Source organism: Esox lucius, chromosome 14, assembly GCF_011004845.1.
Source record: "Esox lucius isolate fEsoLuc1 chromosome 14, fEsoLuc1.pri, whole genome shotgun sequence".
NCBI lineage: Eukaryota > Metazoa > Chordata > Actinopteri > Esociformes > Esocidae > Esox > Esox lucius.
The window spans coordinates 21,520,321-21,546,597 of NC_047582.1; the positions used below are offsets into that span (position 1 = coordinate 21,520,321).

Here is a 26,277-nt window from a genome sequence, read left to right on the forward strand (position 1 = left end):
TTGTGAACTGCATGGAGCAACAAAAACCTAAAAAAATGTCAGAATGAAATAAATTCTGATAGTATGACCATATTAAAACACTCCATGTTAGCTTAGTGGATTCAATGGGATAACATTACAACTTTGTTGCCATAGCTACAGAGTGACATATATTGCCACCTTATTAGCCTTGTTAGTGTCCTTCCTGAGACTGGCAGGTTGAGGGTTTAGTTGCTTGGTTGACTTGGTATCTGATGTCTCTCAGCTTTGCAGTAGTCATCATCAGTAGAAAGGCCAAGTGAGTCCTTTTATAAACATACATGTTATAAACATTTAGAAATGGAAACAATTGCATTTGAAAAACACACAAGAACAAATGCTAATACTTTATGGACTTTTTTATCAAATATATTTATTAAACTGTTAAAATGTTTTTGCAAAATGTACTCCTAATTTGTAGAAAGGGGATGTCTAACAAGGCCAGCAGGTTAAGGCAAAATACTAGCCAGGGGGAGTAGGTTATGGCGCCTTTTTGACACTAGAGAAGCTAAAGACTCCTGCACTATTCCGTCTCATTCTGGCTCAGACAACTTAAGGCTACTTATGTTTTGTCATTTAACAGAAGCTTTAGACAAAGCCAGATCAGACTACATTGAGAAAAATTTTCCCATCAGTTGAAGGGCAATGAAGCCCTGTGTACAGAGGGCAACAGCCTTTTGCTCAGTAGCTTGCGTCTCTCTATAGTGGGGGTGTGGCCACTGTGCCAAGGGGTATTACGGAGAACATAAAAGCAAAACATGACACAGCAGAGGTGATTAGAGATGGTTCTAATTAGCCAGTAGTCATTAGATTGCCGAGAGAGAGAGAACGTAATAAAATCAACAAGCATGAAATGAAGACTGCCACATTATTAATGCTAAGAACCGCCCCCGTTCACTGGAATAGCAGCATCTAGCTAGAAGCATCTAGAGTGCCATTTGGACTGTGTCACAAATGGCACTCTACTTCCTAAACAGCACACTACCATATGGGCCCTGATCAAAAGCAGAGCACAACTTAGGGAAGAGGGAGTCATTTGGGAGGCAGACCATTTCTCTTTATCCTCTCTCTGTGTGGCATCTAGACTCGGAAGACACTTGGAAGATGCCTCCTCATCAGCAGTCAGCCTACACTCTCTCACTCTCTCTCTCTCTCACTCTCTAACTCAATATTTCGGCAGACAGTTTTGTTCACGGTATGTGCATACGTTTTGATATTTGTGGCCCCTGTGGGATATATACCCCAAATCCCAGTCTTGGAGGCCAACTAACCAAGCAAAGACTACTGCTTAAATATGTCTCATTTTTACTCACATAACCATTGGTATCACTAGACTACAAAAGCCTCTGACACTAACCTGTTGCTAGCTTTAGTCACTCTAATGGTCTGGAATACCACACACCCAGCATCACCTCTCAGTTATCTCTCTTAAACCCTCTCCCTCCCAGCCTGACTATATTGGAGAGTTATTTGCTCTGCTGTAAATGATAATATGTAGTGATATTAATATACTTTTGCCCTGACCTGGATTAAGTAACTTCCTTATCATGTCCCTTCTAGGCACAGGACAAAGACACTCCGCTCCACAGCATAAGCTTCCTCTGAAAGCGATGGACAAGGTTAAGGATGAGGAAAGGTGGAGGAGGGACTGCACCATTAAGGAATTCCCTTAGGGCCGTGAAGAGAGTGTCCACCAATCCACAGGGTTAACGCTGGGTTACGGGAACACAATGTATGTTTGTGTTTGTCCCGTTTACAATCTTCCCTAACCCCAGAATGTAACCCAAAACATAACATTAACCAAATCCTAATTGTAACCCAAATATCTCCACCAAATACTAATGTTTTAATTTACAGTGGGAAGAGTTCAGAAATCAATATTTGGTGGAATAACCCAGATTTTGTATCAAGATTTCATGCGTCTTTGAATGCTCTCCACCAGTCTGTCATATTGCTGTTGGGTGACTTAATGCCACTCCTTGCACATAAATTCAAGTAGCTTGGCTTTGTTTGATGGCTTGTGACCATCCATCTTCCTCTTGATCAAATTCCAAAGGTTCCAATGGGGTTCAGGTCTGGAGATTAGGCGGGCCATGACAAGGTCTTGATCTGGCAGTCCTCTATCCATTGACCTGGCTGTGTTGCATGGAGCATTGTCCTGCTGGAAAAAACAATTCCCAGAGTTGGGGAACATTGTCAGAGCAGAAGGAAGCAGGTGTTCTTCCAGGATAACCTTGTTCTTGGCTTGATTTATGTGTCCTTCACAAATACAAATCTGCCCGATTCCAGCCTTGTTGAAGCATTCCCAGATCATCACCGATCCTCCACCAAATTTCGCAGTGGGTGCGAGACCCTGTGGCTTGTAGGCCTCTCCAGGTCTCCATCTAACCATTAGACGACCATGTGTTTGGCTAAGCTGAAAATTTGACCTTACTTCATTCCTATATGGTCCAATCCTTGTGGTCTTTTGCAAACTTCAGCCTGGCTCTTCTTTGCTTCCCATTGATGAAGGGCTTTTTTCTAGCTTTGCACAACTTCAGCCCTGCTCCATGGAGCCTGTTTCAAACCGTCCTCGCCAAGGACTTCACCCCAGCAGCTGTTTGCCATTCATTTTGTCGGTTACTTGATGTCATCCTACAGTTGTTGAGTGACATTCGAATGAGTGGATGGTCATCTCGGTCAGTGGATAGTCATTTTTGCCCTCTGCCAGTCTGTAGCTTTGTTGTCCCCAGTCTTTGTTGCTTGACCTTGTTCTTAGGAACCGCCGTTTTTGAAATTTTCAGGATGGAAGCAACCTGACGCTCACTGTATCCATATGCCAGTAAAGCAAGAGTTGAAACCTTCTTTTCCTCACAACCTCAGCTTTTCTTTTCAACTCTTTTGTCATGCTGAATAGTATTTTTTTAAATTCAAATTACCTTTGAGGTACTACTCACACTGTTTTTGCCATCCAGCTGGTCCTATTGCAAGAGGATAGTGATGACCACAGCAGTGGTTTTTATACTTTTCCTCGTTATATTAGATTTGGTTCAGGTAATCACCTAATCAGTACCTCATTCATTAAAATGAGGTGTGCCTGTGTTGGAATTTAACAGACATTGGAATGGAATGGCTGCTATAATGTAGAGATGCTGATTTTTTCTGTCTTAATTTTTTCCAGAGCTGTATATATATGTATGTATATGTATATATACAGTGTATACAAAATAATATTCAAAATGCACAATATGTTCGAAAAATTATATTGTATTTTATTTATATATACTTTTTTGCAACTCAAAGTTGAAGTACTCCACAAAGTAAGCGCTTCCTGAGAGAACCATTGTAAGAGGTACCAGTCTTGCCTAACAGGATTTTGCAAACTTATGCTCTGCTTTGCCCAGAACTTCTATAAAGTTCTTCCAGTTGGCTTCACTAGCCTCTGTGTGGAAATGACAGATTCTGGGCCTGGTATTACAAACTCTCTGGTATCATTACTTCCATCTCACTCCATATCATTCTACTGCCTGGCCAATGAAACTCCTCTCCCCATGTTGGAGGGAAATGACACTGATGATTCAGATGTATACATCAGATCAGTTATCTGTCTGTATGGAAAGGTTTACACTACTCCAAAAGTCCATCTCCACCCAAGCACAAGCTGGCATGATATATGCACATAAATTATGTAAAACGCTTTAGAGCTAGGCTGAATGCAGCAAAGTGTCCACAACATCACATCACCGTAAGTACTCTCGCTTTACAATTCCCATATGTTTACAAACAAGTCATTTAAAAAAAAACATCTCCAGGAATTCATTCTTTCTCTTTGTGCCTGTGTGTGTGTGTGTGTGTGTGTGTATATGCCCACGCACTAGGTCAATCCATGACAAAAAAACAGGCCAACAGGATTGATCTGGAAGGAGGAAGTTCCATGAGGCCTTGTGACAACTAATTGGCCTGCTTAAAGGGAACACTTCATGGTGTGTGAAGGCAGCCTTGTCAGGAACACAGCAGAGGGTATTAGAGAAAGAGATAGAGATGGGGGTTGAGGATGGAGAGAAAGAGACAGAGATGGGGGTTGAGAATGGAGAGAAAGAGACAGAGATGGGGGTTGAGGATGGAGAGAAAGAGACAGAGATGGGGGTTGAGGATGGAGAGAAAGAGATGGGGGTTGAGGATGGAGAGAAAGAGACAGAGATGGGGGTTGAGAATGGAGAGAAAGAGACAGAGATGGGGGTTGAGGATGGAGAGAAAGAGATGGGGGTTGAGGATGGAGAGAAAGAGACAGAGATGGGGGATAATAAGAGAAAGAGACAGAAGGAAAGTGAAAAAAGCTAAAAGCCCTGTGAGTCAGTTGGCAGCAGTAGCATGTAGCTGCTTAGCATAACGACAAGGCAGGCAACAGGAGCTCTTTTATGGGCACATGAAACACAGGAGGAAGACAGAGAGAAATGGGAGGGTGGAACTTGTAGGGGTGGACTTGCATCTTGCTGGGTGGCTGGCAGTCCAGCCAGTTATAGAGAAGGTGTCAGGCAAAAGACACAATCCGGACTAGGCTCCGGGACCCAGTAAAATAAGGTGTCTTTTTTTCGATCCCCACAAGGATTTGAAAAACAGGTGTGTTCAAGCATGAGTGTGTGTGTAAGCACAGCAGACAGGTCCAATCCATCCAGATCTCAGTGCTGTCTATTAGACAAGTACAGCCCAACCTGACAAATCAAAGCCCTACTGAAGCACTGGGTCTCAGCGCTGTCTCCGACCCACCACGCTTCGCCTCCATGCACACCTCAAAGAACACAGCAAGAGGAACAGCATATATCAGCTCTTACTTTACATGAAGTCAAAAAGACACGTCTGCATAGGGTTGAACAAACCAGTATCCAGGTTTAGCGGAAAAACATGGTTGGAACATTCACAGAATAAATTAATTTCTTAGAACGTTTGGAATTCTTAAACCAGGCGTTCTGGAAAAATCGGACATTGATGTTGCCTAGTGACAGAAAGAATGAAAGAGCCCTCACACTGTACAGGATGTCCACCCAGCCCTCCATCGTGATGCACTGGAAGACAGTGAGCACAGCGAACAGGATGTTGTCAAAGTTGGTAATGCCGTAGTTCGGGCCGATCCAGTACTCCTTACACTCCGTGCCGTTAGGACACATCCTGGCTGGAGCCTCGGTGCCACAGGGGAATGCAGCCGTCCGCTCACCTGGATAGAGGAAGACAAGGGAGGGGCACGAGGGAGGAAGGACGGGGGTAGGGAGGGTGGGGGGTAGAAAGGTGGAGGAGGTAGGGAGGGATGGATGGGATGGATGGATGGGATGGATGGATGGGATGGATGGGATGGATGGGATGGATGGGTGAATGGGATGGATGGATAGATGGGATGGATGGGATGGATGGGATGGATGGGATGGATGGATGGGATGGATGGGATGGATGGGATGGATGGATGGGATGGATGGGTGGTGGAAATAATGAATATGGTTAAAGTGCAGTCTCTCAGCTTTCATTTGAGTGTATTGACATTCAAATTGGATGAAGGGTTTAGGAATTACAGCTCTTTAATATGTAATTGGACAACTGACTCAATAGCTGTTTCATGGACAGGTGTGGGCTATTCCTTCCATTATTTCTTCATCAGTTAAGCAGGTGAAAGCTCTGGAGTTGATTCCAGGTGTGGCATTCACATTTGGAAGCTGTTGCTGTGAACCTACAACATGTGGTCAAAGGAGCTCTCAGTGCAAGTCAAACAGGACATCCTTAGGCGGCAAACAAACGTCCATTAGAGAGATAGCAGGAACATTAGGAGTGGCCAAAACAGTTTAGTACATTCTGAGAAAAAACGAACACACTGGAGAGCTCTGCCACACAAACAGGCCTGGACGTCCACGGAAGACATCAGTGGTGGATGATCTTAGGATCCTTCCAATGTTTCTGTTGTGAAGGGATCCTTCCCCTTCACAACATCCAACCAAGTGAAGAGCACTCTCCAGGAGGTAGGTATATCATTATCCAAGCAATTACAGAGGGTTCAACACAAGGTGCAAACCATTCATAAGCCTCAAGAATAGAAAGGCCAGATTAGACTTTTTAGGCCAAAAAACACCTAATAAAGCCAGCCTAGTTCTGGAACAGCATTCTTTGGAAAGATGAAATTAAAATAAATCTGTACCAGAATGATGGGAAGAAAAAAGTAAGGAGAAGGCTTGGAATGGAATGTGCCGAGGCATACCACACCATCTGAAAAACATGGTGGAGGCAGAGTGATGCCATCTGCATGCCTGGCTTCCAATGGCACTGGGTCAAGTGTATAGGGATATATTATCTGCTCAGATTCAGACAAATTCAGCGAAGTTGATTGGAAAACTTCAATTAACAAATGGCCAATGACCCAAAACATACTGCGAAAGCAGACCAGGAATTGTTTAAGGTAAAAAAGTGGAATATTCTGCAATGGTCGAGTCAATCACCTGATCTCATCCCAATCGAGCATGCATTTCACTTGCTGAAGGCAAAACTTAAGGCATAAAGACCCACGAACAAACAACAACTGAAGACAGCTGCAAAGGATTGTAAAATCTGCAAAGGATTCTCAACAATATACTGTATTAAAAATTAACATTTCATTTATGATTGTGTTAATCTGTCCAATTACATTTGAACCCCTGAAATAAGTGGTTGCAAATCCTAAACGTTTCACACAATATTTCTGTTCAACCCCTTGAATTAAAGATTGAAAGTCTGCACTTTAATTGCATCTCAGTTGTTTCATTTCAAATTCATTGTGGTGGCGTACAAAGACAAAATTATCATAATTGTGTCAGTGTCCAAATATTTCTGGACCTAACTGTGCACACACATACATCCATACACACAGATAGATACACACCTACACTCACACACACACACACACACACACACACACACACATACATCCATACACACAGATAGATACACACCTACACACACAGACACATATACATACTGTACACACACATGCACTAATTCAGTCGCACTCCAGCAGGTGACTTGACTCTATTTCTCCCACACACACACACACACACACACACACTTTCATCACTAAAATAACTCACAGACATACTTTTAAACAAAAGCTCATACGCTACACTCTTCCATTAGTAGGCTGTCACGACCCCAACCAGGCAGGGTGATACTGACACACACAACCTCTGTCAACACTGTAGTCCACACACACCCTCTAAACATTTTAAAGGATATGAAAGTAAGCAGACGCATCAGATCCATTTCCAGTCAACATTAAATCTCCAGTGGGAGAACATCTACCTACAGTATCTGTTGAGTTTCACTCCTTACTGAGAGCTACATACATATCCAACATATAAAAATACAATTAAAAGGGATCCTTCAAAGGAAGATGAGGCCTAAATGTTGGTACTGAGTGTGTGTGTGTGTGGTGGTGGGGGGGGGGGGTGCTGTTTGTACTATGCATGAATGAACTGTTTGTACTATGAATATACTGTATGTTTAATTCATTCAGCACTCACTGGTGTTAACCTTGAAGCAGGTGGTGTGGAACTTGCCCATGTAGAACTCCACTCCGATAATGGCAAACATGACAATAGCAAAGAAAAGCAGCAGGCCGATCTGGAGCAGAGGCACCATGGCCTTCATGATGGACTTCAGTACCACCTGAAGACCTGTGGAGAGAGGTGGATAGGAGAGAGAGACACAGGTTGCCTTCGGTAATTAGTCCACAAGGGATGAGTCCCACCTTGTCTGATCTGTTTGTGTTAGCTTGTTTAAAAAAATACAAAACCTAGAAAAACTGTTCATCTTTCATTCAATCTACAGAATTGTTGTGGTGTACATTTCCATCCATTAGCCCTCATGAATAGTTGAACTATTAAAAATGGATTCCAAAGAGATAGAGCCCCAAAACAATCCGTGACAGCCCTCGCCTGTGTTCCAAACGTGACCTTTGACTTAATGTCAGTGACTTACTAGGGATGCCAGAAACCAGTTTGAGTGGTCTCAGTACCCTCACCGCCCGCAGAGTCCTCAGGTCAAAGTCAGAGCCCACCGTGGCCAGGATCCTGCACATACATTCAATACACAAGACAAAGACAGGATGGTCAGGTGGGTGCGACCAGAAAAGGCTGACAGCATTCTACGGATGACATAGCGCCGTCGTATCTTTCTGATTATTATCTAGAAGGTGCTATCTAATTTGTGTCCTTATGCTATCTACTCCACTTCCTCTCTCTCTGCGTCAGTAAAGGGGACAGACAATCGGCGAGCGGCAGCAGGTCCTTGTGTTTGTGAGCGTGTGCTTCTGCCTGTGTGTGTGCTTGCATGCACAAGTGTTCCTTCGCCACGGAGCCACAGCTGGCTAGCTGCATTAGATGCAGAAGCACGTGGAGCGGCGACGATAAAGTGCTGCACTGGAACCGAATGAAAAACACTACACTATGCACTGTGGAGAAGGAGAGACAGAGACAGATGTATAGAAGTGAATAAATAATAGGCAGTGGATAAAAGTATTTGAACCTCATATACTTTGACAAACCTCAGCTCACTTTTGCCCCTCTCCATGTTAAAACTCAACAGAAGTGAGCATGTAAAAAAAAGATTTTACAATCTCGAAATCACCTTTAATCAAATCCATATATGGCTGGAATAACTTCCATTGATAATTAGCTGACACTGGCAGAGGCTTGCGATTGTTGTATAAATAAAACTGAACAATACATTTTCTTAAACCCATGAAATACTTTTGGAACCATAGAACAACAAGTTAAAAACGTTTTATTCTCCTGCACTCAAGATGCACTCATGTGGCATAGGATGGTTGAGCAGTGTAAACCGCTGTCTCCAGTGCACCATGCTGTCTCTATACAAGAAAGCCTGAAAACATACCGTAACAAAACCGAAGATGTTTGGGATCACTTGGAAGGCATAAAGCCGAAACATTTGTCTCCACGTTTCCGATGCAAAAAAAGAGGAAAACCAATTGAATTAAGAAATAACATTTTTATGGCTCCTGTTTGAGTGTAAACCTGCAAGTGTTAAATCCTGTCAACAGGGAAAACAACTCAAAAGGAAAGCCATGGCAAACAGTGCAAGAAGGTTGCCGTTACCACAGGACTTCTTGAAGGAATTACACATCAGTACACGTCAGTTACCAGAGTGTATTGCTTAAGATTTCCATTCGAAGGGAGACAATTTGACACAAAATACTGACTTGTATAAAAACAAAATCCTTTTTTTTATTTATTGTATGTGTGTTTCTTTGTTTTTAATAGCAATTCTATATTTTTAAAAAAATTACATTAATGGGAAAAATATTTTTTTCATGTTATCAGTCAGAGGTTCAAATATTTCTCGAATTCTTTGAGGGTATGACGAAGACTTCCATTGGTCCCAGAGGTTACTCTATATATTTTAAACCTAAAATACAGAATGTATTATTCCTAACCAAGAGTGGGGCATCACCCACAGTGCCCACCAGTACATCTTATTTGTGCCCATGGTCTACTTCCTAGAACATACAATTATTTATAGCAGTCAAATACCAAATTCCGCCAACACAAATGTAATTGGCTTCCTCATAATTCCAACATTAAGTACTTTCTAGTGGTGAAACCCAAATGCACCATGCAAAAGACAGGCACCGACAGACACTCCGAGATCCATCAAAAAGTATGAACAAAGGAAAGCATTAACAGAATGTAATGGACAGAGTTTCAAGCTTGTGAACGTTAACAGGATTTAGTGCACCAAACCAATGCTTCATTTTTGAGTACAGATAGAGGATAGACAATGGTACATTTAACTGCATTAATGATGGGAACAGATTTTACACTGTCAGTCAAACGTCTCTCTAGTGCACTGGGCATGCTTTATAAACAGTGCAGTGTTGCTAACAAAAGAGATGAATAATACTATAATGAAGTGTTTTATAATGATTCTAGAAAGGCAAAATGAATAGGGGAAGTGGAAAGTATTATTAAATATAACGTCAGAAGAGACATTGACAAGCGAGCTTGAATCCACTTTGCCACAATCCCTATGAAGATTATAAGTCAGGCTAATTGTTCAGAAATAGGTGTAGCAGAGATAAATTAAGCATTGTGGTGCTCATGCAGATTTCATTTATTTTTTTCGGGTTCAGCCCATATTTTTACACCATTTTTCTCCCCAATTCCGTGATGTCCAATTCATGATTACGGTCTGCCTCACTGCCAAAGCTCCCAGCAGACTTGGGGAGGTCAATGCTGAGGTATGTGTCCTTCAACCAGGAAGTCTATTTGGTAATCCTTATGTATGGGGAGAACGCACTCCAGTCTTCAAACCATGATAGAACTCATGGGGACTTAAGCCACCCCAAAGAGTCACTGGAGCATGATGAGGCAAGGCAACCATATTCATTATTAACTCCTCAAATAAATCAAAATCCATCAAAATTATTTATAAAGCCCTTTTTACATCAGCAGTTGTCACAAAGTGCTTTTACAAAACACCCAGTAGAGTGGAAGCTGAAATCGTCAGGTACCCGCAACACAACCAGGAGGACTTTGGACAGGGACAGCAATGAATCTTTCAAGCCTGGTACTCCGGAGGTGTGGACCAAGACCTCATGTCCTCCTAAGTCCAAACAGACCACTCACTTAAAATGTTTAATTTCATTCATGAGAAAAAATGACATCCCTAAACACCAGGGAAGCCTCTGGTCTCCCATCCCGGGAAGCACCAGCACCAGTCCTACCAAGCTTCAGAGGCACACCTGGCAGTAGGAAACAGGTTCATAATGTCTTTTAAATCACGGCACAGCGAAACGCTCAGAACGTTTTTTAAATCATGGCAGAGACATTAACGCAATGGTAAAATGGCACAATGATTGTATAGATACTGAATCTATGTTTTTTGGAATTTGCACATGGACGGACAGCGAAGGTGTAACATCCCTGCAGTGTATCCAGAAAATGTCCACAGTCTTTCAACAGAGGTTATCTTTTGGACGGGCCAATTGACACAATAGCTAATTAGACAAGGCCACATGTTCAGACCCAAATGTGTCAGTTCTAATTCTGTGTCCATTCTCCACTGATCACTTTGGTCAAGCCCATAAGCTACATACAATGAACATCACTTCAATAGAGTCAATGCGATGTTACCAGGCTCTGTGTGCTAGCAATTTCGAGGCTGGGGAAGGGGTTATTACATTGATTGATTTTTGTCAGAACACTAGCAATCCTTATTTTCAAGATCTTATTAACTCAACACGTCCAACTGTGAAATGAATGAGCCTTTCCTAAGATTGAATGTGCATGCACCTTCCAAAATATAATGTGACTAGCACCTGCTGGCGGTTGTTAAGGACAAAACATTATGTTGACTGGAATTAAATACGTCACTTCACTCAGAATATATTTTCATTGTTTCTCAATTAAACATGCAAATATTTTTATAAAACATCGTCATTCTAGTTTTCCAACATTTCATTTGTTGGTCTTTCTTCAGCATATACATTTTTTTTTGGCTTTAAGCTTCTACCAATCTAATAATAATGTTGGGACTTTCGCCTGCAAGAAGAATGAACATAGGCAAGGCCAGAGATTTTGCTAGAGTGGAGTTTCGCTCGACATTAAACAATATCGTAATAATGGATCAGCCCTGAATCTATGATGAAAGTCAGCTCTTATCGAAACAGTGTGCGTGAGTGTGTGTGCGTGCATGTGTGTGTGTGTGAGATAGATGAGGGCAGGAGAACAGTGTGTGTGTGAGCTGGGGGCAGGAGGGCATGGGTTTTATGTCTGAGGAGCAGACAGCAAGCTCAGAGCTGACGAGGAGTGGGTTTTAATATCCCTTTATCGGTACCAGAATATATCTATGTGGGCGCCAGGCATTGCCACAGGTAATATGGAGGATGATGCTATCAGCATCAGTTACACACTTGGTGTCTGCTAGCCACACACAGTCAAATGTATACACACAGAGACACACGCACACATGCGCTCTCACACACGCACCCACACACATGCATGCACGCACAAATACACACGACACACACCCATACTTATTCATTTCCTCCTTGGTGATGTTTCTTTATTCTGTGACAGTAACCCCTTATCAGTACACCAGAAATAGCATATGTTATATTGTGGAGAGCATTCACCTGTATGGACCCAATAAAGGATAGGGCTTTACTCGTAACAAAATGTAAAAAGAGATATGCAGGAGTGACAGAAGCCTCTTTAACCTTGAAAGCATCATTACAAATATATATATATATATATATATATATATATATATATATATATATATATATATATATATATATATATATATATATATATACACACACACTGAAAAGACAAAACATTATGACCCCTGACAGATGAAGCGAATAACATTAAAAGATTTCTAACAAGGGCACATGTCAAGATCTTGGTAGATTTTATGGTAAGTGAATAATCAGTTCTCGTAGTCAACGTGTTGGATGCGGGAGAAATGGACTGGAGTAAAGACCTGAGTGGCTTTGACAAGAGTCAGATTCTGGAAGATCAGGGGTTATTAGATTAAATGGAATGACTGAATGTAATGTAGAGATGTAGCCCAATCCTACTGACATAGAAAGCTATGGTTTAGAAACCCTTCACAAAGTTACAGTATATAACCCATAAGGTAAAATGCTAATTCCGTTTTTGGCCAGCTATGTAAACTCTAACATCGATCCTGCAAAAAGGTGTTACATTTTGTTTCTGAAATCCTCAGAGAGTTATTTGACCTGGTCCATCATGGCAGAGGAGCAGAATGTTTTTATTTTACTCACATCCTGTTGAATCAAAATATATTAGTGTGGACACCTGCAGATGATCAAAAATTAGTAAATAATCCAGTGAACAAGGATCAACTTCCTCTAACCTGATTATTTGAAGTTCTCCATTAGGGTGCCAATATGTTTCTCTAGGCTACTTTTATGTTTTAAATGCAGAAATTCTCATTTCAGTTTTCAGACTTTCTTCTCAAGGTCCTGAAAAATCTAAGCATCTCTAATCACAACTTTCTTCTCCCTGTTCTTATTTTAGAAAAGGAGAAAGGGTGTGAAGATTTTTGCAACTGTATGTTTACATATTCTCAACTTTGTGATTAACTGCCTTACTAGTTAACAAAAGAGAGATCATTATTAATATTTTCATATTAACATTGTATGGCACGAATGCGTCCAAACCCCTCAAATCAGTGTTGCACCAACGCCCCCAACTTTGGTAGAAAAAAACTGGTAGCTTCCAGAATCATATGGGGGCATCCAGCTGAGCCAACCCCGCCCCCACACACTTGCTGAAGAAGGGCAGGAAGAGGAAGAATAAGAGGAAAAGGAAGATGCGGACAAAGAAGAGAATGAAGAAGAAGAAGAGCCAGGAGACGGAGGGCAACCTGCAGTATCTACTGCAACATACAACCTGCAGTATCCATTCCTCCCAAACCCCCACCAGCAGGCTGCCAAAGAGTCCACGCTGCCTCCACAAAAAGGGAGTTTGAACTTTGGTTTTGATTTCTCCCTCACATCCTCCCATTGCACTTGTCTTTTGGTTAATAAATCCCCACCAGGGTCCTGAACACCTCCGGGTCCATTCTCTGTGCATCTCCCTGTTACAGTAGTTGCTTTACTAGAAGCATTGCCCCGTCGGAGCTGCCAGCAACATCAATTAATTGCCCAGTCACGAACCTAGAATGTGGTGGACCTTCATCACTTTCAGGTTTATGTTGTGAAGAATATTCACCTGTGTAAGAACTGAGCCCACACACTGCGGCTAAATACTTGATATATTCTACTTCTTGTACATCTTTCTCTCCAAAACCTAAGAGGACGCCCTATTCAGGATGAGAGGCAGATATGTAACATGTAGAGCCTGCACATCAAACCAAACATCGAGGGGAAACATTCTTGATGAGAAATGCCAGTGCTACTATATTTATACAGACTCAAACAGCAACAGACACCTCACAGCTTTTCATTTCCCTCTGCAGCAGGAGACCAGAGGCTCAGGGACTACAACTCCACATAACCAAGAATCTCACTTAGACCTCTATTTCTGTCACTGAGACCTGTAGCTCCTCTCCTCTTGTGGACCTGTGTGGCTCATTTGGAAGAGCATTGCTCCTGCATCTTTAGGACGGGAGGTTTGATACCAGCTTTATGCTAAAACATCTGCAACTGATTCATCTGTCTCATTGCAGTGACACAGATGAAGCAGGCAATCAGGAACAACGTCCTGATGTTAATACCATATCATCAATTTCTGATTAGAACATACGTATAGTTATGAACAGGAACCATAACAGCACAGTTGTAAGCACTATCAGCCACACTATTTGACTAATTGATTCTTGAGGCTGACATTAGTCTGTTACCAGGAGAGGTTTTGCTGTCGGTATATTCAAGCTGCTGTTCCCCTGTCTCTATATTTCAGCCTATTACCAGATGATGCCTCAGTAGCTCTTGAGACTGCCGAGAATAAAGCTCCTCGTCACTCCTCCAGCTCCGCACAGCAGAGGGAGAGAGGGAGGAGAAGGGGTAAGCTATAAGCAAAAGAGAAATTAGTTTCACATTCAGAAATGACTCCTCAATACTTTTCTGTTGTTTATAGTTAATGTACTTAGTCTAAGTACTAGGTGGAACATGTCTGGTTCCTGTAAGGCAGAGGGGCTAGATACAAAAATGCTCTTTCACATCTACTGTGAGGAGTACTGTCATCTATTTCATAACAAAATAAAACAATTAATTCTCAACTATGCATTGATTGATGACCTAAAGCAGATAATTATTCTGGGAGAGGAACAGCACGTTTTTATTCTTCAATTTATTAACTGAAGATTGAGATGAGGGAGAGAGTTAGTGAGAGAGAAATGCCTGCAAGACAGAAGCCTTACACCACCATGTGATCTGAGAAGACAGCCGTCTCGAGACAGAGCACGGGTCTAATGAACTCATCATGCCTGCCAGAGATCCTTTCCATCAAAGACGGCATGCCTGCAATTAACAGCGCACATTTTTTTGCAGATACAAGGTGCTTTCAGAATATGGACATAACAATCACAGCAAAGACAAACCGCAATATATAGTAAAATGCAGACCAGATAATGTCGCCTGCAAGATAGAGTTCTGAGTTGAGCGTATTTTAGCTTGAGCTGCGGTCAGTAACAGCGAGAGCCCAACTCTTATTTAACCTTTTTTCCTGTGAGACCTCCTGTTGTATAGATGCAGGTGAGAGGTTGCTGTCTGCCTTTTTGTCTAAATTCCAAAACACTACCAGCTCAGATTTGGATGCACTAAACCGTTTACACAGATATCTACATCCAAAATATATGCATAACGTCACCAAGACAGATCCCGTCATTCTCCGTGGCAATATGTTTGTTCCAGGTAGAGAGCGCAGACAGAAAAATGATATGCTAATAATACTAGTGAAAGTACTTTAGGATTAATTTATGACAGGAGCTTGGCTATGTTTAATTCAGTTCCAGAACTGGCACCCATTGTTATTATCCACATACTGAATCTCACAAAAGTGAGTACACCCCTCACATTTTTGTAAATGCTTGATTATATCTTTTCATGTGACAACACTGAAGAAATGACACTTTGCTGCAATGTAAAGTAGTGAGTTTATAGCTTGTATAACAGTGTAAATTTCCTGTCCCCTCAAAATAACTCAACACACAGCCATTAATGTCTAAACCACTGGCAACAAAAGTGAGCACACCCCTTAGTGAAAATGTCCAAATTGGACCCAAAGGGTCAATATTTTGTGTGGTCTCCTTTATTTTCCAGCACTGCCTTAACCCTCTTGGTCATGGAGTTCACCTGAGCTTCACAGGTTGCCACTGGAGTCCTCTTCCACTCCTCCATGACGGAGCTGGTGGATGTTAGAGACCTTGCGCTCCTCAGATGCTCAATAGGGTTAAGGTCTGGAGACATGCTTGGCCAGTCCACCCCCTTTACCCTCAGCTTCTTTAGCAAGGCAGTGGTTGTCTTGGAGGTGTGTTTGGGGTAGTTATCATGTTGGTATACTGCCCTGCGGCCCAGTCTACGAAGGGAGGGGATCATGCTCTGCTTCAGTATGTCACAGTACATGTTGGCATTCATGGGTCCCTCAATGAACTGTAGCTCCCCAGTGCCGGCAGTGCTCATGCAGCCCCAGACCATGACACTGCCACCACCATGCTTGACTGTTAGCATGACACACTTATCTTTGTACTCCTCACCTGGTTCCCGCCACACGCTTGACACCATCTGAACCAAATAAGTTTAACTTGGTCTCATCAGACCACAGGATGTGGTTCCTGTAATTCATGTCCTTGGTCTGCTTGTCTTCAGCAAACTGTTTGCGGGCTTTCTTGTGCATTATCTTTAGAAGAGGCTTCCTTCTGGGACAACAGCCATGCAGACCGATTTGATGCAGTGTGCGGTGTATGGTCTGAGCACTGACAGGCTGACCCCCCACCTCTTCAACCTCTGCAGCAATAGTGGCAGTACTCATACATCTATTTCCCAAAGACAACCTCGTGATATGACGCTGAGCGCGTGCACTCAACTTCTTTGGTCGACCATGGCGAGACCTGTTCTGAGTGGAACCTGTCCTGTTAAACCGCTGTATGGTCTTGTCCACCGTGCTGCAGCTCCGTTTCAGGGTCTTGGCAATCTTCTTATAGCCTAGGCCAACTTTATGTAGAGCAACAATAATTTTTTTCACATCCTCAGAGAGTTCTTTGCCATGATGTGCCATGTTGAACTTCCAGTGACCAGTATGAAGTGTGAGTGCGATAACACCAAATTTAACACACCTGCTCCCCATTCACACCATGTGACTTGTAACACTAACAAGTCACATGACACATGGGAGGGAAAATGGCTGATTGGGCCCAATTTGGCAGCGGTTTAGACATTAATGGCTGTGTGTTGAGGTATTTTGAGGGGACATCATATTTACACTGTTATACAAGCTATACACTCACTACTTTACATTGTAGCAAAGTGTCATTTCTTCATTGTTGTCACATGAAAAGATATAATTAAATATGTGAGGGGTGTACTCACTTTTGTGAGATACTGTACATGCTGACCTTGATGATGTCAGAGGATAGCATACTGTAAATAAACTCCTTAACGGCTAAACACGTTTTTGGAAAACTATTCTCGTTTCTCAGAAGAGTATAAACAACCTTGCCTTACCTTCAAATCCTGGCTATCGGACAGCTTTCTATTTCCACAATGCAAAAAATAAAATGAAAGAAAAATATTGAACCTGTTCTTAATAAACTGTAACAGTTTCAGACTGGAGGATTTCTTGCACAAGGTGCGAACTGAATTATTTGGATAGAAAAAACCTTAAGGGCCTTGTAAGTCTTGTATGATCCCACCTCAGTCAATTAACACAGCAGAGCAGGGAGGACCTGTTTGTTTGGCCACAATTAAAGTGCTCTTCTCCCCAGCCTCCTCACCCGTACAAGTGTTAATTAACACCAGCCCACTAATGTGTATCAAGCTGATCCTGTGCTAATTACAGAAAAGCCAAAAGAAGAGGAAAAGTTTTTATCCCCTCTTCACACCCTATGGGTTGCTCTTAGCAACTACTGCAAGTTTGTTTCAATAATTCATTGTTATAATTTCCCCATGAGCTTCATAACAGGTCACAAATCTAAAGAAAAATAACATGCTTTTTCATTCGATTTGTGTTCCTGACAGCTGCTTTACTGGAATAATTCTACACCTCTTCTAGACACTGTACCACCACTGATAATCAACTAATCTCCCCAAAACAGACAATCTGGTTGGGTGACAATGATATGCAGATCTAATTGGTGATTGGTGGAATGGACTGGAGCTTCCTGTAAATGAGAAAGGGAGACATTGGGTCATTTATCGAATAAAGGGCTGAATTTCAGCTGGATCTGCTGGCCCTGATTGAGACCATTTTGGTGTAGACTGCATTTTTCATGCAGCAGTGCAAATGGTCAGAGAGACAAATTTGGGATGAAAATATTTAGAATGAGACCATGTTAACACCACAGTAAATTAGTGCTGCACCTCAGCTCTCTTTAAATTCTGTCTAGCCTAAAGTGGCTGATAAAGCCGAGCATTACTAGTAGGCTAATAACACATGCAATGTGAGAATTTTGTAATATATACTATTTATAAATCCCTTTTAAATAATGTTTCAAGAAAAGCCTTTTTACATGCACTTTTGATATCTCACAGTCAAGTTTCCCTTTGTTCTTGAAACAAAATATTGTTCCTAACTTAAGACACTGGCCGTAAGCCTTTAACCATAGACTTATATAATAAACTCCAGAAAAATAATGCAGACCAAAGAACAGACCAAACAACAACTAAATTGTACAGGCCACTTTTATGTCAGTGCTTGGTGATGTGTTAAATACCATTGAATGCATGCATTAGCGTCAGTATTGAAAGCTCTAGGGGCAGTGTCACATAGTACTGAAGGCTCTAGGGGCAGTCTCACACAGTATTGAAGGCTCTAGGGTCAGTCTCACAGTTTTGAAGGCTCTAGGGGCAGTGTCACACAGTACTGAAGGCACTAGGGGCAGTGTCACACAGTACTGAAGGCACTAGGGGCAGTGTCACACAGTACTGAAGGCACTAGGGGCAGTGTCACACAGTACTGAATGCTCTAGGGGCAGTGTCACATAGTACTGAAGGCACTAGGGGCAGTGTCACACAGTACTGAAGGCACTAGGGGCAGTGTCACACAGTGTTGAAGGCTCTAGGGGCAGTGTCACACAGTACTGAAGGCTCTAGGGGCAGTGTCACACAGTACTGAAGGCACTAGGGGCAGTGTCACACAGTGCTGAAGGCTCTAGGGGCAGTGTCACACAGTACTGAAGGCTCTAGGGGCAGTGTCACATAGTACTGAAGGCACTAGGGGCAGTGTCACACAGTGTTGAAGGCTCTAGGGGCAGTGTCACACAGTACTGAAGGCTCTAGGGGCAGTGTCACACAGTACTGAAGGCACTAGGGGCAGTGTCACACAGTGCTGAAGGCTCTAGGGGCAGTGTCACAAAGTACTGAAGGCTCTAGGGGCAGTGTCACACAGTACTCAAGAACACATTGTGTTCTATTACTGGTGAAAACTCACACATTCATCATTGTCTTTTATTCACATCAGTTGGCTGGGACTCCCTGTGAAGTCAACTTCACTTGGAAAATTCAGTCAGTGGAATCCCCAAAAAGCTTGGATGACGCAACACCCCCATTGCAGAGTCTATTCCCAATTCTCGTGGATGACAAGTGAACTTTATATGTCGTTCAATGAGAAAAGTGCCTGTAAGCAATGTAGTCAGGGCCGGTTCTAGGCATAGAACCCTAGTAGTTCCCGACCACTAGGGAGCCCCAATCTCTATTGAGCCCCCACTGCTAGGGGGCCCCCTAAAGTCTTGAGCTGGTCCTGAATGTAGGGGATCCACATCTTGTCTTTGACAAGCTCCAACGGGAGATCCGTGCAGAAGCAAATGGTTTACCAGATGTCTGTCAGTTCTCCTGTAGCTGTTGAACCAGAAAGGTTCACAAGGTATTACCCCTTAACAGTAATAGCTGGTATTGTCCTGTAGGTGGAGCCTGTAGGGCAAGACACTTCCCTTGATTCATGATCACCCCTGTCAAGACCGATTATACCAGTTTGACTGACAACTTCAAACCCTGTTCAAATCTCCTCTCAGAGCATGCAGCCTGTTTGCATTTAGTTTCCCCCTCAACAATGAGGCAACCTTCAGTTATCCTTCTGGGGTAGAGTGGAGTCCAGAAGGAGATTCGGGAAGAAAAACACCAACCCCGTCTGCATCCCAAATGCATTCCAAATATTCTCTTTTACTTTTGACTAGGGGATAGGGAGCCATTTGGGATGCTGCCTAGGCCTAGATCTGACCTGCAACCCTTCAGTAAAAGCATGGTGCTACTCTACAAACGGACACACGCATAGATCAACAAATGCTATGGCTGCTCAGGCTAATCAATGGGGAAAATGTACCACTCTGGCCATTTTGACCAGCAGGCATACATCCATAACTCACTCTGTCTAAAGAACTCTGAGAACCCTGCTCATTATGTAATATTCATTAGAAAACAACTCTGTAAAAAAAAAAGGCGTATAATGGGATTGTGCTGCTCGCAGGGAAACTATTCAATAATACACTCCGTAAAGATGGGAGCCTGTGGGTCTTTACTGTGTTACTTCACACGCAGTGGGACCATGTGGTAGAGTGAACATGAATCCTACTAACACTGGTAGTAATTCTCAGCAGATATCTTGATGCATTATAAAGGCATTGAAAGTGTGCCCTCCTGGGTAAGGACACCTGGTAGGCTGTGTCAGTATAACATAGAGGTTGAGAGTAATGAGATCATTAAGGCTTGAGTCGAAACAGCAAGAACACACTTTAATGGAGCTGGACAGACGGGCAGCTTGAGTCTCAGACAGTTTTATGGAGGTACTCCAGACCTTCTGAAGATGACCCGTGCCACAGAAATACAATCCCTAAAAATAGGAAATGGAATTCCAGTGATTATATTTCTGTGGTTCACACCTGTAGTTCCATTCTGCTCTCCCTTGGCCAGAAGGACCATGGCATAAAATGATGTCCATCTGAACATCACGCCATGCCTTCACACACATACCTATTAGTGTAAATGCGTGCTTAAACAAATTGCCGAGTACAGACGCACACACACACACACACACACACACAAAGAAACACACACAGTTCTCCGCAGGCACAAGGCATTGGATTAGGCCAGTGGTAAATGAGGGAGAAAAAGAGCAGATTATGCCGGAAGGGTTCAGAGATTCACACCTACGCCATCGAATACAGACTGGACAGCTGTCTCCACCCATGGACAAGCAGGCTAGGCATGCATGAGTGTGCACAGATACAGTGGGGAGAACAAGTATTTGATACACTGCCGATTTTGCAGGTTTTCCCACTTACAAAGCAAGTAGAAGTCTGTAGTTTTTATCATAGGTACACTTCAACTGTGAGTGACGGAATCAAAAATCAAGAAAATCACATTGTATGATTTTTAAGTAATTAATTTGCATTTTATTGTATGACCTCTACATGCTTTGTAAGTAGGAAAAGCTGCAAAATCGACAGTGTATCAAATACTTGTTCTCCCCACTATATAAATACACACACATTTACAAACACACACTGCACATAAACAAACTATACATACACACATATACAACCACACACTGTGCATACACATAATGTACATACACACATTTACCAACAGATAACGTACATACACACATATACATACATACTGTACATACTTATTTTTTTAAGGACGGTACACCAAAGTAAACCATCCTTAAAAAAGTCCCACTTTTACTTATCCTAACCCCAACTCTAACCCTACCCTCAGTTGTAAGTTTTGATCTAAATCTAACACTTGATTTCACCACATTAGGGTGTTTCCGTATAATGTTATTAGGTTAGAAACACACACATAAATACAAACACAAATATTCACTGAAATACACACAGAAACACACACTGACACCACACAGAAGCAAAACATTTAGAATTTACAAATAACATCATGCCAACAAGACTCTTTTGTCCGCAATGGATATTTTTTTGTGAATTCTGGAAAGCACACCGACATTTTCATAATTTGGTGAAACTGATATACAGTGCCTTCCACATTTAAAACAACCTTAGTATACATGAGAAAAATCTGTAAAAGAACTGAATTGTTCATCAGAAATCCAACAATTGATGGAAGTAAAATAATTCAAAAAAAAAAGTAATTCTCAATCAAGACATATCAAAGATTTATCAAATGTGTTTCCGTATAATGTTATTAGGTTAGAAACACACACATAAATACAAACACAAATATTCACTGAAATACACACAGAAACACACACTGACACCACACAGAAGCAAAACATTTAGAATTTACAAATAACATCATGCCAACAAGACTCTCTTGTCCGCAATGGATATTTTTTTGTGAATTCTGGAAAGCACACCGACATTTTCATAATTTGGTGAAACTGATATACAGTGCCTTCCACATTTGAAACAACCTTAGTATACATGAGAAAAATCTGTAAAAGAACTGAATTGTTCATCAGAAATCCAACAATTGATGGAAGTAAAATAATTCAAAAAAAAAAGTAATTCTCAATCAAGACATATCAAAGATTTATCAAATGTGCCAAGATTATAGGCAACCCTGTACTTATTAGTGTGCACCTTACCCTACCTAAGAAAACCGCACTGAGCCCTCTGCCATAATGTTTGATGAGGTTGGAAAAGACATAGCAAGAAATCTGAGACATTAATCCATGCAGAGTCTCTCTAGAGTCTCTCAAGAGTACTTCACAGTAGAGGCTATTTTCTGAATGACCATAACTCTTTTACTGCCGCACCTCAGTAGGACTGACAATATTTGGATATTTGATATTGGAATGTCTTATAAAAAACATTACAGTAAAGTTACAGTAAAGTTACAGTAAAGACATGCCTAAGCACATAGAAACATTATTTACAGTACCATACAGACATAGATATGTACCCCCTCCTACCCCCTGTCTTTCCCCAACACTCTCTTAATCTCTCTTCCTTCACTCTGTCCCCTACTCTCCGACCACCTCTATACCCCCTATATCTGTCTTTATCTAACCCCCTCTCCCTCCATCTATCTTAACCACCTCTCTATCCCCTATATCTGTCTTTATCTAACCCCCTCTCCCTCCATCTATCTCAACCACCTCTCTATCCCCTATATCTGTCTTTATCTAACCCCCTCTCCCTCCATCTATCTCTTCTCCATCTCTCTCCTCCTCGCTCTTTCTCTCACTCTCTCTCTCTCACCCTCCTTCTCTCTTTCCTGTCTCTCTCTCCATCTATTGTGTTGGAGAAATAGAGCTGAAAGAGAGTGCAGGGCTTTGACACAAGGCTGCTGATGTAGAGGGTTAGAGTCACACTGACAGTAAGTAGTAAGATCCTGAAGCACCAGCAACAAGACTAGTGTCTCTGGGGATGAATGTTCTTCTGGGAAATACAGTATTCAATTAAGACTGTGTCCCAAATGGCATCCTAGTTCCTGATAATGAAATGAATTTATTTTGATTATTGTTCATGTAGTGATTATTGTTCCTGTGTATAATTATAAATATATATATATACACTCACCTAAAGGATTATTAGGAACACCTGTTAAATTTCTCATTAATGCAATTATCTAATCAACCGATCCCATGGCAGTTGCTTCAATGTATTTACGGGTGTGGTCCTGGTCAAGAAAATCTCCTGAACTCCAAACTGAATGTCAGAATGGGAAAGAAAGGTGATTTAAGCAATTTTGAGTGTGGCATGGTTGTTGGTGCCAGACGGGCCGGTCTGAGTATTTCACAATCTGCTCAGTTACTGGGATTTTCACACACAACCATTTCTAGGGTTTACAAAGAATGGTGTGAAAAGGGAAAAACATCCAGTATGCGGCAGACCTGTGGGCGAAAATGCCTTGTTGATGCTAGAGGTCAGAGGAGAATGTGCCGACTGATTCAAGCTGATAGAAGAGCAACTTTGACTGAAATAACCACTCGTTACAACCGAGGTATGCAGCAAAGCATTTGTGAAGCCACAACACGCACAACCTTGAGGCAGATGGGCTACAACAGCAGAAGACCCCACCAGGTACCACTCATCTCCACTACAAATAGGAAAAAGAGGCTAAAATTGGACAGTCGCAGACTGGAAGAATGTTGCCTGGTGTGATGACTCTCGATTTCTGTTGAGACATTCAGATGGTAGAGTCAGAATTTGGCGTGAACAGAATGAGAACATGGATCCATCATGCCTTGTTACTACTGTGCAGGCTGGTGGTGGTGGTGTAATGGTGTGGGGGATGTTTTCTTGGCACACTTTAGGCCCATTAGTGCCAATTGGGCATCGTTTAAATGCCACGGCCTACCTGAGCATTGTTTCTGACCATGTCCATCGCTTTATGACCACCATGTACCCATCCTCTGATGGCTACTTCCAGCAGGATAATGCACCATGTCACAAAGCTCGAATCATTTCAAATTGGTTTCTTGAACATGACAATGAGTTCACTGTACTGAAATGGCCACCACAGTCACCAGATCTCAACCCAATAGAGCATCTTTGGGATGTGGTGGAACGGGAGCTTCGTGCCCTGGATGTGCATTCCACAAATCTCCATCAACTGCAAGATGCTATCCTATCAATATGGGCCAACATTTCTAAAGAATGCTTTCAGCACCTTGTTGAATCAATGCCACGTAGAATTAAGGCAGTTCTGAAGGTGAAAGGGGGTCAAACACAGTATTAGTATGGTGTTCCTAATAATCCTTTAGGTGAGTGTATATATATATATATATATATATATATATATATATATATAGGGAATAGGATGTTATTTGGGAAGCAGCTTAAGGGTAGAATTTTGATAAATGGTATTAATCATATCAATTCGTTTCCATCTGCCTGTTTCCATCTGCCTGTTCCCTTTTGAAAGACATCCACCATTTACACACATCACACCGGGGAGCTGCGCTTCTGGGAAATATGAATACCATAAGCTGGAAAGTCAAACAGGCAGCTCATGGGTCAGTTACTTTGGTCTCCACGCACAGGGATGTACGGCCTTTTCTCTATTTTCTAAGAAAGGTCAACCTGCTACACAGAAGACGATATAAGTGTAAGGGCCTACAGACATGAATAGCAAGCATGAATGTTCTCAAATTGGCTAAAAAAGGAAGCTAGGAAATTAGCTTCGCAGGTTTACACATGATGGCACAGGCACACAACATTTGTTTTCCGTCCACCCCGAAGGGACAACAGACAGCCTTTCAGCTAGTGATGACCTGCTTGTCACATATGATTTCTGCTTTCCACCTGTGTAATTCAAAAAGGAGAGGAAGTCCAGAAAGTGCAGTGTCCCTGAAAGCAACAACCCTAATAGAAAATGGCTGCTTGCAGACAAACATGAAAGGCCAAGGCAGTAACAAGCAGACATATCTAAGCAGGTGACCCGGGCCCAGGTAGGATGGTCATTTTGTGACGTCACCTGGAAGTCTACAGGTTTTAGCATGATGAGCCTGCGGGTAATCATTAACATGCAGTGCAAATGGAAGTATTAGTAATGTAAGTCAGAGGTCTTAAGCGGTCACCTGCTCAATTGTCATAAGATGAGAAACCATAATGAAACCATCATGAAAAAGCCCCCCCCCCCCCCCCCCCCATGGCTTAGCAAACTATGGCAAGTCTAGCGGCTAAATGTCCCCTCTGTTTCCTAAAGATGTTAACACTTGCAAGTGTGTTATTTTTCCAAAGCACCCGGAAACAACCGCTGCTTCTTATCATATGCATGTCGTATGATGATCAATGGTACCACTTCTGTTGACATAGCCTGTCCACAAGAGATTAGAGGGGTAGAGAAAAGAGAGACACTACTGTATATTGTTCACTTACAGAGGCTTACTGCAGCAGAGTGAAGGACAGAGAGAGAAATACAGGAAGGGAAAAATCGAAATGTAAGAGAGAGACAGGGAGAAAGGAAGGGGGAGATTTTTATTATAATGTATTATCTTCCTTCAGGCACTGCCTTTGCTGATTGCTACTTCATTGAGTAAGGCGTACTTACTACTATTGGGTTATAAGTAAAACAAGACAAAGATACAGAGTTAGATAGTGAGAGTCAGACACACTGTAGTGCACTACAGCATGGTGTAACGATGACATGGTTAATGGTGTGTGTGTGTGTGTGGATCCATGTTACGTGCATCCTTGTGGGATGTGGAGGGTTAGAGAAAGAATGATCAGTTTGTCTTGCCTGAGCTAGTCTGTGGGTGTGTGTGTCTGCGTGCATTTGTGTTTGTGTGCATGTGAATGAATTTTAGAGGGCATGTGAAAGGTCATGATCGAATGGGCCCATGAGTGTGTTCGTGTTCATGAGTGCGTGTGTGTTTGTGTGTGTATGTGACAATACAGAGACTGAAAGCCACGCAGACGACTGATTGCACCCTGTCACCATAGAAACAGGAAGGCAACATGACAACGGCTGCGCTGGGTTTGTGGGAGTAGCTCAGCAGTAGACAGAGAGAGAGCGAGAGATGAATCACATATTTGTGTTTGTTTTCCTACACCACACTGCAACACACGCAAGCACACAGGCGCTATTAAAATGGAAGTACCCCACAGTGCCGGGTTCATTTAACGTCACGTCCACCGGGA

At 42.3% G+C, this 26,277-nt stretch overlaps 1 protein-coding gene across 5 annotated transcripts in view; it reads right to left on the minus strand.

Moving 5' to 3' along the window:
* Positions 1-26,277, minus strand: part of cacna1bb (calcium channel, voltage-dependent, N type, alpha 1B subunit, b) — a 122,159-nt gene that overhangs the window by 65,956 nt on the left and 29,926 nt on the right. For all 5 annotated transcript variants that reach the window (XM_020053510.2, XM_020053509.2, XM_020053508.2 and 2 more), the window contains exons 6-8: positions 7,987-8,078; positions 7,530-7,682; positions 5,022-5,209 (exon numbers count right to left, since the gene is read on the minus strand). In XM_020053510.2, coding sequence (XP_019909069.2) covers positions 5,022-5,209; positions 7,530-7,682; positions 7,987-8,078 — 433 coding nt within the window. The remainder of the gene's footprint in view (positions 1-5,021; positions 5,210-7,529; positions 7,683-7,986; positions 8,079-26,277) is intronic.